The sequence below is a fragment of the Kryptolebias marmoratus genome, linkage group LG3 (assembly GCF_001649575.2).
Source record: "Kryptolebias marmoratus isolate JLee-2015 linkage group LG3, ASM164957v2, whole genome shotgun sequence".
Classification (NCBI taxonomy): domain Eukaryota; kingdom Metazoa; phylum Chordata; class Actinopteri; order Cyprinodontiformes; family Rivulidae; genus Kryptolebias; species Kryptolebias marmoratus.
Genome location: NC_051432.1, coordinates 29383085 through 29394717, shown reverse-complemented (window position 1 = coordinate 29394717; position 11633 = coordinate 29383085). Strand labels below are relative to the sequence as shown.

At 42.7% G+C, this 11633-nt stretch overlaps 1 protein-coding gene across 6 annotated transcripts in view; it reads left to right on the top strand.

The window, feature by feature from the left end:
• Positions 1 to 11633, top strand: part of sh3pxd2aa (SH3 and PX domains 2Aa) — an 84344-nt gene that overhangs the window by 48032 nt on the left and 24679 nt on the right. For 2 of the 6 annotated variants that reach the window (XM_037974962.1, XM_037974965.1), the window contains exons 6-8: positions 979 to 1004; positions 6609 to 6653; positions 10033 to 10161. In XM_037974962.1, coding sequence (XP_037830890.1) covers positions 979 to 1004; positions 6609 to 6653; positions 10033 to 10161 — 200 coding nt within the window. Of the gene's footprint in view, positions 1 to 978; positions 1005 to 6608; positions 6654 to 9383; positions 10162 to 11633 lie in introns of those variants that run through there. The other 4 variants (XM_037974963.1, XM_037974964.1, XM_037974966.1 and 1 more) reach the window with 4 other exon arrangements.

The window sequence follows — 11633 nt, the reverse complement described above, 5'->3', positions numbered from 1 at the left end:
ACCTGACCAGGTGACATTTACTGAGCTTCACACCTGACCAGGTGACATTTACTGAGCTTCAGACCTGACCAGGTGACATTTCCTCAGCTTCACACCTGACCAGGTGACATTTACTGAGCTTCACACCTGACCAGGTGACATTTACTGAGCTTCAGACCTGACCAGGTGACATTTATTGAGCTTCAGACCTGACCAGGTAAAGACCCTCATGATTGTGATGAACTGTGATGTCAGACACTTTGAATGGAGGAGATCCAAACTGACTGCTAATGAATCTATTTGCTGTAAGAAGTTCGTTTATAAACTTAAGAGTCAAACTGGCTCACCTGTCCACAAAGGGCCTCACCTGTTGGGATCCATAACTCCTAATTTAATGTGAAAGTTGATCTTTCTGTGTCTAAGTTTGAAGGTTTGTCGTGAGGTGAAGACCTGAAGGAACACTGGACAGATGATCAGATCTTTGCTTCTATAAATAGCACATTCTGTCCTTGTCTGATCTCTTCTTTGTCTGATTGTGTTTAACTCGGTTGCTGTCCTGCCTGAGTCGTTCTTGACAGACGAAGCTCACTTCTAACTCTTCATCAGCCCCTGATTTATAGTTTAGCCTTTGTTGTGTAATCCTATTAGAAACCATTAAGCAAAGCATCTTAAACTGATCCTCCTCCTTTGAAAGGTGGGGAGAGGTCGTCTCTGTCTCTGACTGGGCGACGGGGGGAGACGGGGGAGGGACGGGAGGAGGATGAATCACATGACTGATTTGTGTCTGTTGCAGGGAGCGCAGGCTGCTGGCCAAAGTCACCCCTCCCTCCCTCTCCATGCCTTGCTCTGGATGTCTCCTTTGAACACATCGGTTTATCATGCGCAGAAGCTGATTGCGTAGTTTTTGCAGGACTTGCAGCATCAGGATGCAAACGTTGACCCAAACTTTTGGCATCTGCTGTCACTAACCATGTCCTTCTCGTGTTGCTTCTTCCTCAGGGATTACGGCTCCAAGCGCAAATCGGGTGAGTCAGCTGCTTTTCTGCACCATCCTTCCTCAAACCTCCTCCTTTTTACTTGTTGCTCATGATGGAGTCTGTGGTGAAGATCCAAGGGGGGCTTTGTGCTGCATGACGTCTTTAATGTGTCTCTGCATCCCGTCTCTGCTGTCTCTGTGTGGTTTGTTTACATTCCTGTTACTCCTGACTGTGGGCTGGCTTCATAAAACCGTCAGCCTTCAGACTTCAGGGAGGAGTTTTAGGAGTTTGTTGGGATGCCAAATAGAGTCATTAACTTAAATCCTTGTCAAACTCAGCTTTAGCCATCTGAACTTTTACAGGATTGTTTTCTTTTAGCTGCAGTTTTAGTGGAAGCTTTTTGGGTCACGTAATGAAGACTGGCATATAAAAGTTTTAAACAAAAACATTGCACTTTCTGTCAGCACTCAAAATATGTGCTGGGGATGACTCTCAGCTACTACCACACTGAATATCTGTCAAACTGACAGAGTTGGAGCCATTTTTGTGTTTACTCAGGTTGATTAGCTGTCTCCAAACGTTAATTCGAAGGCCCTGATCATTGGAGGCCTTTCATTGAACATTTACAGAAACCTGTAAAACCACTCACCCATTCTTCCAGGAAATGATCTTTAAATGAATGCGAAGGATCGTTGTTGACCCTCTGAATTACCAGAGAATAAATACTTAACAACAGTATGGGATGGGACTAATAACTGGATTTCAGAAGCTTGTTTTTAAAGGATAAAGCAGCCTGTGGAAGCAGTCATTCCCCTTATGAATTATTGAGGAGCAAATTCAGGAAATAGCTGGTGGTTCATGGAAAATATTCTCTCACAGGCAACATAAAAGGCAACTTGATATTTACAGTAAGTAGTTTGAAGGTTGACTAATCAGAAGAATTAGAGGACAAAGTCTGTTTAATATGTTGCCTAAAGTTAATTGGATTTCATTCAGCTAAAAAAGGAAAAAGATAAAGATAAAGATAAAGAAAAAGACATTTTTAGTGACAGTGCAAAATGAATGCTGAGTGTTAGCAGAAATGTTGAACTAAAACCAGCAGAACAGAAACTATAATTGGAAAAACAGTAGCTGAACATTTTAAGGAACAAATAATTAAAATAGCTCAAAGGATGTAAAATTAGTTTGAGTCCAAACAACATAAAGAAGAACCCAGTGGTATAAATGATGACTCAGCATTCACAGAATAAGTTGTTTGTTTTAAAAACAGTCTGTTCTCCTCCTGAATGAATTCATCGTTGCTCAGAGAGCCGATCCTCATTCCTCCAAGAGAATTCATTTCCTGGAAGCTGCTGGAGAAAAAGACCGTTTAGGAATGTTTCCCCCACAGTCTGAGTGCAGTTTTATGCTTTAAAACAGGAGCCAGCTTCAATATTTCACATGTTGCCCGTTTGGACGCCGCTCTGCTGACCCACTGATTGTCCACCGACTTTAAACAGGAAGTCAGTTTTAACTGGTAGATCCAGACGGTAAAACCTCTCAGAGTAAATATAAGAGTCATAAATATAAGAGAAAAACAAGGAAAACAAGTTGAATTTCTTCTGGTTTTATTCTGAAAGCAAACATGTCAGGTGGTGTCATTAGATGATGGGAGGATTGTAAATTTATACCTTATAGGTTGGATTTTCTAAGTTTCAGTTTGGAAAAATCAACTGAAACAAAGTTCCAAAGTCGGAATTCTGAGATTCCTAACCATTCCCGTCTTCAAATCCAATATGGCTGCCATGCACATGAAAAGTTGTGATAATTTCAGTAAAAATCTTTTTGTTGTGACGTTATTTTGCATCTCAGTAATCCAGTGACTGACTGTAGTTCTTTCCAACCACTGTAAGGAGTATTAGCCACTGTTTGTTTCCGGCTTGGATTGCTAACAGTTGTTAGCATGCTAACTGAGGACAACCAGGAACAAATCCAAAGTTTTTATTGGAAAACATAGTCAGAAATGAAGTTATTCTCACACTAATGTTCCAACTGCTGAGATAAATGGAAGCCAGTATTAACATTCAATATCTGTAAACCTCCCTGAGTTAGAGCCAGTTTTTGTGTTTGCTGTGGTTGATAAGCTGTGGCAGCCATCTTGAATTGGGTTGAACCTAAAAGTTAATTAGTTGTAGATCAGCTCTACATTCAGTAATCACCTCCATGTCCTCCATGAAAGGTCCAGCAGAGGATGATCAGGCCTGGCTTTGTTGACAGATAAACAAGCAGGTTTAGTTTTTAGGCTCATGTAGTTTAGTCTTTAAAATCTGTCCAGTGGTTCAGGAGTTATTTTGCTAACAAATACAGACAGTTGCTCACTTCTTTGCAGGTGATGAACGTCAAACATCTCAGAAGGAGTCGGACGTGTGTTGACCTGTCGGGGGTCGTGTCCGACTCCTCGTGTGGAGAACAGGTTCAGGGCTAACGGAGGGGGGTGCTGTTGGGCCTGCCGAGGCCACAGACAGAGCGGCTTTGTTTCCGCAGCACAGAGCTGGTCCCGTTTAGGAAGAGGAGGGAGGGGGGCTGTGTTTTTAGGTGTGTGTTTACGTATCTGTTGAACTGTCACTGTTAATTTAGCTGTTAGCGGCGTCAGGATTCCCTCTGATCAGCCTTTAACACTGAGACCTCTCTCGCTCTATAAATATATATATATGTTGATAAATTTCATTCGACACGTGTTAAAATGCAGACCTTACAGCCACGTTGCATTTACAGGCCAGTGACAGCGCTCCCATTAAATCCAGGGCTGAGGGTTTGGACAGAAGGGACAGTGCTCATTGTGGGACAGATGTGGTGTGGGACGGGTTTGACCTCACCCTGGGATGAACACGTCACACTCAGCCAGCAGGAAGTGCTGCACAGAACCAACACAGAACCTTTAAAGTAGGAGCTGAGCTTTAGGTCCTGCAGTTTGAACACAGCCTAATTTCTCTGCAGGAATTAGATGCACTGTTTGTGTCCTTGTGGTCCCTGAGTGACACATTTTCCAAATGTTCACAGCAGCAGGTTTCCTTAAAACAAGCGTCCATATTTTTCTTCTTTTTGAGTTGGTCTCGTTTTTCGTTTGTTGTATTTTTGGCGCCACCAGTTTGGATTGCAGCGGCGTGTTGCAGCATGCACAGGAGAGACATTCACACAGATCCGGTCTGCTGAGGGTCCACACAGGAAAGATGATGAAGTTAACATCACACATGAACTGGATGCCTAAACCATGACTGAGTTTGTTTCCGCCTTCGTGCCGAGCCCGGCCCGACAGAGGAAGCTCTTTTCTGCCTCTTGGATCCAGGATCTCGAGCTTTTAGCCATTATCCAAACCTCACGGCCATAGGTCAGGGTTGCAACCAAGAAGGAACAGTAAATAGAGAACTTTGCCTTTCAGGTCAGCTTGAATGGCCGAAGTCATCCCTGACTTTTAGTTCTACAGCAAGCAGGAAACCCTGGAGCGGCTCCGGGGCCCCGTGCACCTGCAGCAGAATAAGTTGTTTTTAAATCTAGGATGGACATTAGCCATTAAAGGTGATACAGATGTCTGATTTTTGAAAGATAATTCTAAACAGGAAGCCAGTGTAGAGAAGCTGATAAAGGAGAAATCTGATCTGTGCTTAAGGAACAAGTCGATACTCGGCTGTGAAATCATTAAACTTTCAGGTGGAACTTTAAAAAGACTTGGACTTGGGTCAGAAACGATTCTGACTTTGGAAGTGTTCAAAGATCACACCATCCAGACTAACTACAAGTTTAGACTTGAACCAAATCGAATCAAACTTTATTTATAAACCACATTTCATGTGATGTGCTTTTCATTAAAACCTGAAACGAAGCAGAACGATGGGTTTACATAAACATGCACACAAACGTGTGAAACAAGAAACACAACCAATGAAAACTTTATCGTATGCTTTTGCAAAACGGAAAGTTTAAAAAAACTTTTCTTAAAAATATTTACAGTTTGAGCTTTTCTCAGAATGAGGAGAAGAGTTTCACTTTTCTAACAGTTCATTTATCCAAATGGAGGTATTTCTGCCTCTCTGCTGATGGCTTTTCTCTCAAATCGCCTGAGATGAGAGGTCAATGGTCACACACCCAGACTTTCATTGATTTCCACTGGATCTGAGCTCAGAATATTCTCTTCAAACAGGAAGTGAAGTCTCTTTTTTCCTCTATAAAACCCTGTAGAACCTGATGGATGTTGGAGCTTCAGGCCAACATTTCTGCCCAAACTTTCCTGTTTTTCTTCAGTCTTCAGTAAGACTCAGAAGTCGATCCCTGTGGGTTTGAGGCAGGAGAGACCCAGGATGGAGAGAAGAGTTAATATCTGTCAGATGTTGGAACTTCTCTGAGAGCAGGCGGCTGAGTTACAACCAAACACCACATCTGACCCCTGCTGACCTGGGACCAGCGGGTTTTTCTCATTCTGGGGCCAACATCAGTCTAGAAAACATCTTTAAAACTCTGGAGGAGAACGAGAGAGGATCCAGCTTTCAGTGTCCTGCGTCAGCCTCCCGGGATCTGCAGGAGCAAAATTATTTGCCATAAGACCTGCAGTTTAAATAAAATTCAGACTTCCTGGTTCTTTTTCTTCTGTTAGTTTCTGTTAAACTATCGATTAGTTGGAAGTCTCCAAGATGAAGACACTGCAGCTTTTTAAACCTTTAATTTTCATTTTACTTAAAGTGAGAAATGTCACAAAGCTAGGTTTTGCTTTTCCAGTGTCACCCAGTACCAAAGACCGTGTTTTTGCCCCCGTCTGTTAGCAAAATATCTTATGAACCAGTGGCTAGATTTGAATGAAACTCTCAGAAAGTATTATTACAGGTACGTCTACAGCTGATGAACGTCTGGAGTCAACAGAATTCAAGATGGCCACTACATCTAAATGACTTTAACAAACACAAAAATGTCTAAAACTGAGCCACGTTTAGAGAGACTGAGACTCAGAGTGGGGTGGTAGTAGCTGAGAGTCATCCTCAACACAAGTGCTACAGATTCTGCTGCATCTTTGCTTAAAGGCTGATACTCTCTGATTTCTGAGGTTTAATAAAAACTCGTCTCAGCATCAAACTCTGGAAGGTGGCGGGTGATATGCATTCCTTCAAGGAGTTCTGGGTTGTCAGATTTTATTGGTTCTGAGATAAGTTTTGACTTTGAATCATTAAATGAGACGTTCTGCTTATAAAGAAGTATATTTTTTAAAGACAAGAATAAAAAGACAAACAAACGGCTCCAGTAAAAACCTGCTGGGACCTTTCCTGAGCTCGTTCCTTTATCTCCTGCATCGGGCTCATCCTGCAGAGCTCTGTCTCTGTGTCCTCTGAAAGTGGACCTTTAATTTTCTGGTGTTATTTCTTTAAACATGGGGTGGACGGCTGCAGGATGACGCCCACCCCTGACATTCCAGGAGGGATGGGAGAAACGGGGAAGGTTAGGAGGAGATGCTGGGAGAGGGAGGGGGGATGTTAGCAGGAGGAAAGCTCTGACCTTAAGAACAGGGCTGGGCTTTGTTCATCACTCCCAGATGCTGTGTTAGGTGTCTTAAATGTCTGCTCGGTTTTCCTTCTGCTTCTGCACGCAGCGAAAGTGAATAATTTCTCTCCTTCTTCTCTCTGTGTGTAGTGTGGATGTACGGCTTTACAGACAGCCCGAGGAAAGAGGCCTCAGGTAGCCTTGTGTGTGTGTCAACATGTTGAATATGCATGCTCTGCCAGCTGTGGACATCTGCTTTGCATGTGCCGTGTGCTGCAGACCAGCCTGTCTCTGTCTTTTCTGTTCATCCATCTCAGGACGTGTAGCCCCGTGTGTCTGTGTGGACTGCAGGCATGCACATGCACGTGCAAATGCTTCAGACTTTGATTGCTGCCTGTGAACCCATTCAGTTTTTAATGACGAGTCAAGACAGAAGAGGCATCTGAGAAACCTCTAAAATCATGATTATATAAACTGGAAATGGCTCAGGAAAGCCAAAAAGATTCTACTATTTTTTGTCACTGTTTACTTCTCTTTTTATTTGCATTTCTCACTATTTATTACCCTCACTTCCTATTTATTTACTGTACCATTGAAGTTGTTTGTATATTTATTTCTGTTGCATCATTTTTTCTCATCAAAGCACATTTATTTGCTTCATTTTTACATTTCTGTGAAACAATTAAGGATTCCTGTTTCATTTTCAGAACAAGAACAGCTTCTTTCAGAGCAGCTAGCACTAGCTGCTAACGGCTAACTGCTAACGACTAGCCTAACTTGTTGTCATAAAATGGCTCTTAAAGCCATTAACTGTCAACAGCATATCCTTCAAATAATAATAATAAAAAACTAATTCTAGTATAGCAGCTCAGTAGGAAGTGCCATTTTCTTACTTCCTGTTTGAGGCTTTTTTTAAACAAACAATCCCATAGAACAATAATATAATTATTGAGACATATATATATATATATATAAACATGGGTGCTTCCAGTTTCCCTCCAACCTCAGGTCCTCTTCCAGAACCCTGGGATCTTCAGGGTTCTGTTGAGGATCTCAGCTGAGGTTGTTCCTGGGATCTGTTGGAGGTCACATGATGACCTCTGGTACCACTGGTGTTTCTCCAGCTTGTTCCTGATGTCTCCTGGGACTCCTACATCTATATTTTATATATTCTAAGTTAAAGCTCAGTTAGAATATTTCTTATTCGCGATCATTAAAGGCTGTTGGGTTTTAATTCAGAATGTGGTCTTAATCAAGGTAATTTTGGAACACTGCTGTGCCTGTTAACTACCCAGTGAGTCAGTCCAATTTAAGAGCAACAAACCACAACTCAATTTTTATTAACATCTTGGAGAAAACCTCCAGTGTGCCCATAAATTTAACAAAAAGCAGAATCTTACAGGATTCTAAACAAGGTATGGTTTCCATTATCAGAGTGTAAAACTTTTAAAAGGCTGGATCTGTGGCTCAGTGGGGGAGGAAAGTCTTTCCACTGTATCACTAATCCAGTTCTTCCATTGTTGGCCCAGTTTGGAGAAACTCTCTGTAAGGTTTTGGTCTTAAAGAGAAGAAGAAGTTGACTCAGATACAGGAGGATTGAAAACCATGTTGTAATGAAGTTTTGACTTGTTTCTCTCAGAAAACAGCATCATATGAAACACTTTCCTGAAAACGTCTTCCTGTTAGGGTCCACTCTTTGATTTAATGGAACTCGTATGATGACACCATGCAGCCAAGTTTATTTGATCCAAATCAGTTTATAAACTCTTACTCCACACTTTATTAGGTACACCTTGTTGGTACCGGGCCGGACCCCTGTCTGCCTTCAGAACTGTCTCAACCTTTTGTGGCAAAGATTCTTTAAAATGTTGGAAACTGATATTGACCTGATAGAGTTGCTGCAGATCTGTCAGCTCTTCCATCTTACCCACTCCTCCTGAAGTTGGTTGGTGTTCGATGGTTCTGGTTACTTTCTCAGCACTTATCTCCATGCCATATGCTCTGGCTTCCTTCTCCAACCTTTTGTTTCGCTGTTTCTCATCAGGTCAATATCACCAGTGAAGCAGAGGTTGGAGGTGGGTCTTCCTCTGGTGGTTATGGAGGTATAGAAGTCTTGTAGGTCTACTTGCATGAAGGGAGAGGAGGAGATTTTTGAAGACCTGCCATAAACCTTCATGTAAGACACGGTGAAAGTCTGTTTTGAAGCTGAAGAAGTTATGGTACCAGTTTGCTGCTGCAGGTTCTTCTCAGTCAGTAGTCTGATGATGAAGATGTTCAGTGGTGCTCCAGTTTCTTCTGTCCTGTTCCTCCGTCTGTGCAGGATGAGCCAAAGCAGCACCAAGAACCAGACTGCAGTCAAAGTCCCTTAAATCCTCTTTACTCCCAGTTCTGATTCTCAGTTTGAACTTCAGCAAGAAGCCTAAATGCAGTTAGCTGCTGCCGTGTGATTGGCTGATTGGCTGATTGTGTTAAAAACGTGGTTGGTGAGCGTGAACGAGTCACATTAATCATTATTTTGGACGTGGTATTGTAAAGGTTTGGGGTAAACACAGTTAAAGGCACAGGATGAGAGTGTTAAAAAGAAATATTGAGTTTTAAATTCATGTTTAGGTTCTTCTGTATGTTTGTAGCCATTTTTGGTTGTTTATGTTTTCCAACCCCAAAGTGTTGATTAAGAAATCTTTATAAATGTCATTAATGTTCAGCATTTTGATTGTTTTTTAGTATCAGAGTTCATGTCAGGACTAAGAAAAGTTTTTTTGCTTGTTTTAGTTTCTGATTGCACCAGAGATGTGATCAGAAATGCTGGGGAGTCTCATTTGCAGAAGAATTCCTCTGAATCTTTGTGGCTTCCCTGTTGGTGGCCGAGCAGCTGACACAAAGTTTCAGTAAATAAAAGTCTGCGCTGGTGTCGAAACGCTTCCAACGTTGGAGCGAAGTAGAGTAAGAGGAGAAACGCTTGCCTCTTTTGTTTCACATAAACATGGACCCAGACTGGTTCTCCGTGTGTCTCTCCTTCTCTCTGGTCCACTCATATGTTTCTATTTAAGGCCAGCAGTGCTGACTGCCATGATTGGTGTGCCCCCCCCCTCCGACTCCCTGTCCAACGGCTGGCTCCCAGAGGCAGTGGAGGGGAGGCCTTTCCTCTCAACCGCACTGTTGATTTTCCACCATTCTTCCACTCATTTACTCCCCCGTCTTCAGCAGCTCCTCAGTTTCTCCCTCTTCTTCTGCTCCTCTCTCCTTCCCGTCGTTTGGATTTGCCTGTCGGGACAAAGCTTCGGACACTCTGTTGGTGCGAGATGCAGCGCCTGCGGATCTTTTTCTCGTCTTCCCTCCTTTTGTTTTGATTTCCGATGCTCCTCAGTTGTCCGCTCTGGGCCGGGGGTCGACGCAGCTGCACGGCCAGACGTTTGGGACGATGCAACCGAACTGAGAGGTCGCGTTTTGATTGGACGGGGAGGTACAGAGGCGGCAGAGAGTGGGGGTCGGCCGATGGCAGCGCACGGGTGCAGGGGGCGTTCGCGGGGCGCCGCGGCGGGCAGGTGGCTGACTGCCTGTTTCTTCCACTCAGGGATCGACAGCTCAGAGCCCATGGTGCTGGAGCAGTACGTGGCCGTGGCCAATTACGAGAGGCAGGAGAACTCGGAGATCAACCTGAAGGTCGGCGAGACGGTGGACGTGATCGAGAAGAGCGAAAGTGGTGAGTGGAGATTTACTGACAACCATCTGAACGCTTTAAGGTCCGAACTGTTTTCTCATGTTGGTGATGAGCAGCATAAAGGCTGAAAATAAGAGCTAAAAAGGCTGAAACTGAGGTGGTAACGTTTAAACAAGTGGGACAAAAGCTAATATTAGCTAAAATATAACTAAAATTGGTATAAAAACGGCTAAAAGCTAAAAGTACTTAAATTGTACGTAAAAGCTAAAAGTAGCAATTTGGTATTTAAATGCTAAAAGAAGCAGAACAGTAGCTAAAAGCTAAAAGAAGCAGAACAGTAGCTGAAAGTTAAAAGAAGCAGAACAGTAGCTAAAAGCTAAAAGTAGCAGAACAGTAGCTAAAAGCTAAAAGTAGCATCAGAAGACAAAACCAGAGCCAGCAGCTGAAACAGATTTAAAAGAGAAGAAAGTTTGTGAAGGAAGTGAAGAGATCTTAATGTGTTTCTTTGGGGAATTTTATTTGAATGGAAGTTAAATATTTTGAAGACGTTATCAAAACAAAAGTCATGGCAACCGCCTCCTGAGCGAGCCGAAGGTTTGGATAAATTAATGGCTGAAGGAGAACAAAGTCTGCAGATTCCAACAAACGTGCAGAAAAAAGCAAAAGTATGACTGCCGACTCTAAAGAACTTCTACTTTGGTTTTCCTGTTTCGAGTTTCTGACTCAGCATCGACAAACAAACGTTCGAATGGCCTCATGCTCGCTCAGCACCTGAGCAGAACCCAGAACCACCTGGAGGTTCTGTTGGTCTAACAGAACCCAGTCTGAGGAGAATATCAGCTTCATTCAGAGTCAGGAAATGAGGGTAAAAGCTTAGCTGTGACTGGCCAACACTGTTGAAACTGAAACTAATGAAATCTTGACAGGACTGCTTTGGTAGATTTCTGTTCCTGGAACTGGATTTCCATAAAGTAAAAATAGGTTGCACAATCAGGAGAGTTTGGCACAAATAACCACTTTTCTGCTATTTCTGACACTTATCTAGATTTTAATAAAGGAGCCATTTTCTTGGAGTGTAAGGATTTATTAGAGGTGACCTTTGACCTCTTCGTGATTTTTAGCTCATTACTCCTCCCACAGCTTTAATAAATTTAATTTAAAAAACTACATCCAAACAGGAATTTTTGTCTTCTTTAATCGCTGCTGTAGGACAGAGAGTTTTTCTCTAAAACCCAAGAGGTCAGAGATCACACATCCAAACCCTCATTGATTTCCATTGAATCTGAGCTCAGAATCTTCTCTTCCAAACAGGAAGTGAAGACTTTTCAAAAACTTTTTTATCTCCATAAAACGCTGTAGAAACATGAACATGAACATGCCTGATGACCAGATGCCTCAGTGCTCATCCATCCATGATCCATCCATCCATCCATCCATCCATCCATCCATCCATCCATCCATCCATCCATCCATCCATCCATCCATCCATGATCCATCCATCCATCCATCCATCC